The 6,817-nt window shown below is 36.0% G+C and overlaps 1 protein-coding gene across 1 annotated transcript; it reads left to right on the top strand.

Moving 5' to 3' along the window:
* The first annotated feature begins 2,910 nt into the window (after nucleotides 1-2,910).
* Nucleotides 2,911-3,308, top strand: LOC101281979 (metallothionein-1E). Its single transcript, XM_004272467.3, has one exon. The coding sequence runs from the start codon at nucleotides 2,978-2,980 to the stop codon at nucleotides 3,161-3,163; it is 186 nt and encodes a 61-aa protein (XP_004272515.1). The 5' UTR covers nucleotides 2,911-2,977; the 3' UTR covers nucleotides 3,164-3,308.
* Nucleotides 3,309-6,817: the final 3,509 nt, after the last annotated feature.

Genomic DNA, 6,817 nt, shown 5'->3' with positions numbered 1-6,817 from the left:
GAGCATAACCTATGCCCACTCATTGGTTGACCCTGAACTATTCAGAAACAGGGGAGAGCCCTAGGGAGCCAAGCTAAAATAGAAAAAAAAAATTAAAATGAGCAGAAAGATCAGTAGCTTCATGCTGTGGGAGAGACAGTTTGCAGCTCAGGTCCAGGCAAGTTAATTACCTACTAAAACAGAAAAATCAACAACCTCAGAAAAACAAAATAATCTAGAGTTGTTGCCACAATGTATTATCTACAATGTCAGGTTTTCAACCAAAAATTACTCTACAGGCAAAGAAACAGGAAAGGTGACCCATATCGAGGGAAAAAAAGAAAAGCAATCACTAGGAATTGACTCTAAGTGGGCCCAGATGTTGAATATAGATTTTTTAAAAGCTAAAAAAATATATTATAAATATGTTCAAAGGATTGCAGGACTGTGTATTCAAAGAATAAAGGAAAATACACTAAGTGAGAGTGAATAAATAGAAACTCTCAACAGAGAACTAAAAACTAGTTTAAAATCAAATAGAAATTCTAGAGCTAAAAAGTATAATAACTGGAAAAAAAACCACGTTTAAATCCACCAGATGGGCTCAATATCAAATGTGAGACAACAGAAGAAAGAAACAATGAACTTGAAGATAAATCAGTAGTCTCCAAACTGAAAAACACAGTTTGAGGGAAAAGACTGAGGAAACATCAACAGAATCTCAGAAATCTTCAGGACAATATCAAGCACTGCAACATATGTTTCATTATAGCCCCAAGAGAGAAAAGAGATAAGTGGGGAGAAAAATATTTGAAGTATAATGGCCAAAATCTTCCCAAATTTGGTGAAAACATTGGCTAAAAGATCCAAGAAACTCAACAAGAAGGATAAACACACAGAATCACACCGAGATACATCATAGTCACACTGCTCAAAGACAAAGATAAAATCTTGAAAGCAGCAAGAGAAAAAAGACACATCACATATTGAGGAACAACGATATAATAAGCAGCTGAGTTCTCACCAGAAATAACGGAGGCCAGAAAACATTGGAATGACATATTCAAAGTGCTGAGGAAAAATCTTGTCAACAAAGAATTCTCTATGTAGTAAAATTATCCTTCAAAATAAGGGTGAAATAAAGACATCTACAGATAAATAAACACTGAGCAAATTTGTTGCTAGAAGATCTGCATTACAATAAAAACTAAAGGAAAACTGAATAAAAACTTTTAACTAAAGGGAAATGATACCTGCAGTAATCCAAATACACATGCTGGAATTAAGAGCACTGAAATTGGTAACTGTGTGATATATTTTTTTCTTTTGTTTTATTAATTTCTTTAAAATATATATGATTGTTTAAAGCAAAAATTATTACACTGTGTATCTAGGTTTGTAACACATATAGGTGTAATATATGTGATAACAATAGCACAAAGAAAGGTGGGTAATTGAACTAAAATACTGCAAATTTGGTGAAAGTTAGTCATTATTCATTTGTATTAGATTGTGATAAGGTAAAAGTGTATTTTGCAATGCCTAGAGAAATCATTAAAAACCTACAAAAATATCCAAAAAATAGAATTAAAATCATGCGTTTTAAAAGATTTGTTAGTGGGTACAGAGGGAACATATCTCAACATAGTAAAAGATATTTATGACAAACCTAAAACCAATTTAAAACTCAACGGTGAAAAGCTGAAAGCTTTCTTGCTCAAATCCAGAACAAGACAAGGATGCCCACTCTCACCACTTCTATTCAACATAGTATTAGAAGTCTTAGCCACAGCAATTAGACAAGAAAATGAAATAAAAGGTATCCAAATTGAAAGGGAAGAGGTAAAATTGTCATTGTATGCAGATGACATGATGCTATATATAGAAAAACCCTGGGACTTCCCTGGTGGTGCAGTGGTTAAGAATCCACCTGCCAATGCAAGGGACACTGGTTCGATCCCTGTTCTGGGAAGATCCCACATGCTATGGAGCAACTAAGCCCGTGCACAACAGCTACTGAGCCTGCGCTCTGGAGCCCACGAACCACAACAACTGAGCCTGCATGCCACAACTACTGAAGCTCATGCACCTAGAGCCCGTGCTCCACAACAAGAGAAGCCACCGCAATGAGAAGCAACAAAGAGTAGCCCCCGCTCGCTGCAACTAGAGAAAACCCACGTGCAGCAACAAAGACCCAACGCAACCAAAATAAAAATAAAGAAAATGTAAATTAAAAAAAAAAAGAAAAACCCTAAAGACTCCACACAAAAACTACTAGAATTGATAAACAAATTCATCAAGGTAGCAGGATACAAGATTAACATATAGAAATATTGGTTGCATTTCTTAACACTAACAATGAAATATCAGAAAAGGAATGTAAAAAAAAATACCTTTTAAAATTGCACACACAAAACAATAAAATACTTAGGAATAAACCTGACCAAGGAGGTGAAAGACTGATATGCTGAGAACTATAAAACATTAATAAAGGAAATTGAAGATGATTCAAAGAAACGGAAAGATATCCCATGCTCTTGGATTGGAAGAAGTAATACTGTTAAAATGAAAAAAAAAATGGTACTGATGAACCTAGTTACAGGGCAGGAATAAAGAGCGAGACATAGAGAATGGACTTGAGGACACGGGGTGGGAGGGTGAAGCTGGGGTGAAGTGAGAGTAGCATCTACATACGTACACTACTGAATGGAAAATAGTTAACTAGTGGGAAGCAGCAGCATAGCACAGGGAGATCAGCTCGGTGCTTTGCATTGACCTAGAGGGTTGGGATAGGGAGGGTGGGAGGGAGGCTCAAGAGGGAGGGGATATGGGGACATGTGTAGGCATATGGCTGATTCGCTTTGGTGTACAGCAGAAACTAACAAAGTACTGTGAAGCAATTATACTCCAGTAAAGATCTATTTAAGCATGCCCCCTCAATGTCCTTGCCATCTTTTGTGCTGCAGTCTCTGGATCCCAGCCTCTGCTTCCTCTCGCCATGGATCCCAACTGCTCCTGTGCCACAGGCGGATCCTGCACGTGTGCCGGCTCCTGCAAATGCAAAGAGTGCAAATGCACCTCCTGCAAAAAGAGCTGCTGCTCCTGCTGCCCTGTGAGCTATGCCAAGTGTGCCCAGGGCTGTGTCTGCAAAGGGGCCTCAGACGAGGGCAGCTGCTGCGCCTGAAGGAGGGGAGAGCCTGCTCCCAGGTGTAAATAGAGCAACGTGCACAAACCTGCATTTTTTTTATACAACCTGACACGTTTGCTACATTCCTCTTTTTTTTTTTTTTGTCCTATAAAATACAAGAATGATAATAAAAGTGGTTGGCTTAAAAAAATCTATTTTAAAAAATATTTATATATTGTTAAAACGGCCATACTACCCAAAGCAATCTACAGATTTAATGCAATACCTACCAAATTACCCATGACATTTTTCACAGAACAAATAATCCTAAAATTTATATGGAACCATAAAAGACTCAGAATTGCCAAAGCAATCCTGAGGAAAAAGAACAAAGCAGGAGGCATAACCCTCCCAGACTTCAGACAATTCTACAAAGCTCCAGAAATCAAAACAGCATGGTATTGGCACAAAAACAGACATATGGATCAATGGAACAGAATAGAGAGCCCAGAAATAAACCAACACACCTATGGTCAATTAATCTTCAACAAAGGAGGCAAGAATATACAATGGGAAAAAGACAGTCTCTTCAGCAAGTGGTGTTGGGAAAGTTGGACAGCCACATGTAAATCAGTGAAGTTAGAACAAACCCTCACACCATACACAAAAATAAACTCAAAATGGCCTAAAGACTTAAACATAAGACATGACACCATGAAACTCCTAGAAGAGATCATAGGCAAAACATTCTCTGACATAAATCGTACCAATGTTTCCGTAGGTCAGTCTACACTAGAAATAAAAACAAAAATAAACAAATGGGGCCTAATCAAACTTTCCAGCTTTTGCACAGCAAAGGTAACCATAAACAAAACAAAAAAACAACCTATGGAATGGGAGAAAATATTTGCAAACAATGGCACTGACAAGGGCTTAATTTCCAAAATATGCAAACAGCACATACAACTCAACAACAAAAAAACAAACAGCCCAATCGAAAAATGGGCAGAAGGCCTAATAGACATTTCTCCAAAGAAGACATACATATGGCCAATGGACACATGAAAAGATGCTCAACATTGTTAATTATTAGAGAAATGCAAATCAAAACTATAATGAGGTACCACCTCACACCAGTCAGAATGGCCAACATTAAAAAGTCTACAAATAACAAATTCTGGAGAGGGTGTGGAGAAAGGGAACCCTCCTACACTGTTGGTGGGAATGTAAGTTGGTGCAGCCACTCTGGAAAATAGTATGGAGGGTCCTCAAAAAACTAAAAATAGAGCTACCATATGATGCAGCAATCCCACTCCTGGGCATATAACCAGACAAAACTATAATTCAAAAAGATACATGCACCCCTATGTTCATAGCAGCACTGTTCACAATAGCCAAGACATAGAAACAACCTAATTGTCCATCAACAGATGAATGGATAAAGAAGATGTGGTACATATATACAATGTGGAATTGGAATACTACTCAGCAATAAAAAAGAGTGAAGTAATGCCATTTGCAGCAACATAGATGGACCTAGAGATTATCATACTAAGTGAAGTAAGTCAGAAAGAGAAGGACAAATACCATATGATATCACTTATATGTGGAATCTAAAATATGACACAAATGAACTTATCTACAAAACAGAAACAGACTCACAGACATAGAGAACAGACTTGTGGTTGCCAAGGGGGAGGGGGGTGTGGGAGGGAGGGATGGAGTGGGAGGCTGGGGTTAGCAGATGTAAACTGTTATATACAGAATGGATAAAGAAAGTCCTACTGTATAGCCCAGGGAACTATATTCAATATCCTGTGATAAACCGTAACGGAAAAGAATATGAAAAAAGAATGTATATATATGTATAACTGAATCACTTTGCTATACAACAGAAATTAACACAACATTTCAAATCAATTATACTTCAATTAAAAAAAAGATTTGTTTAACACAAAGAAGGCAATATATAAGGAACAGGCACAACAAGAGGTGAAACAAGTAGAAAACAAAGAGCAAAATTGCAGACCAACTCTAACCACCTCGGTAATACATTAAATGTGAATGAACTAAACCTCCCTTCAAAAGGCAGAGGTGTCCTAGACTGGATTAAAAAGCAAGATCCAACTATATGCTGTGTACAAGAAAGTGAAAGGATAGGAAAGGATATACCATGCAAACAAAACCATGAGAGGGCTGGACTGGTCGTATTAATAACAAACAAAATAGGCTTTAAGATAAAGATTATTACTGTAGGCAAAGAAGAACACTTCATAATGACTACAAGGTCAATATGGCATAAGGATATAACAATTATAAATGTATATGTCTATGATAAAAATGGCCTAAAATACATGAAGATTTTAATACTCCTCTCAGTAACTGGTAGAAAAAGTAGTCAGAAAATCAGGAAGGATACAGAACATTTGAATAACACTATCAAGAGAATTTACCTAATTGACCTTTATAAGACTCCACCTAACAAAAGCAGAATATACATTCTTTTAAAGTATACATGGAGCCTTCACCAGAATATACCAAGTATTGGGCCAAAAATAAGTCTCAGCATGTTTAAAAGGATTGAAATCATACAGAGTATACTCCTTAAACACAAAAGAATTAAAGTAGAAAGAAATGTGGGAACCCTCCCCCATCAAATACCTAGAAGTTAAACAACATGCTTCTAAATAACTCATGCTCAAAAACAGACATCACAAAGGAAATTAGAAAAATGTCTGGACCTGAAGGAAAAATTTAAAAACGTATCAAAATGTTCAGGGTTTAATTAAAGCGGTGCTTAGAGGGGAACTTATATCTTTAAATGCTTATATTAGGGAAAAAAAGGTATAAAAATTAATTATCTAAGTTTCCACCCTAAGAAGCTAGAAAAGGAGAAGAAATTAAACCCAAATTAAGTACAAGGATGGAAGTAATAAAGGGAAGAGCAGAAATTAATAAAGTAAGAACAATTAAGAAAATCAATGAAACTAAAATTTCCGTTATAAACTGGAGGATCTAAAAAAGATGCACAGCAGGATGACTATAGTGACACTGTACTGCATGTTTCAAATTTGTTAATAGGTTAAATTTTAAATGCTGTCATCACAAGAAAAAAAATGGTAACTATGCACGGTGATGGATATTAACTAGACTTGTGATGATCAATTTGCAGTATATATAATATTGAATCATTACCTTGTATACCTGAAACTAATATAATGTTATATCTCAATTATACCTCAAAATTCAAAAAGACTCAAGTCAAATTTTACGAGATGAAAACTATAATGCCATATACAAAGGGACACAGGAAACTTTTGGGGTGGTGGATTTGTTCTCACCTTGATGTGGTAAAGGTTTCATTAGTGTATATATATGTCAAAATGTATAAAATTATACCCCCTAAAATATGTAGTTTATTGTATGTTAATTATGGCTCAGTAAATCTGTTACGGAATAAATATAAACAAGAGAAGAAAAAGGACAGCAAGAGAATATTATGAACTTTATGCCAAGAAATTTGAAAACGTAAAGGAAATGGACAAATTTCTCAAAAGATAAAAATTGCCAAAACTGACTCAAGGAGAAAGAGAAGATCTTAATATACCTTTATGAAGTTAAAAATTTGAGTTGGTAATTAAAAACCTTCCCACAAAGAAAAGGCCAGGCCCAGATGACTTCCCCTTGTGAATCCTAATCAAATACGTAAGG

The sequence above is a fragment of the Orcinus orca genome, chromosome 1, assembly GCF_937001465.1.
Source record: "Orcinus orca chromosome 1, mOrcOrc1.1, whole genome shotgun sequence".
In the NCBI taxonomy this organism is placed as follows: domain Eukaryota; kingdom Metazoa; phylum Chordata; class Mammalia; order Artiodactyla; family Delphinidae; genus Orcinus; species Orcinus orca.
Note: the sequence above shows the minus strand (reverse complement) of the source record. Positions and strands in the feature narration are given on the sequence as shown.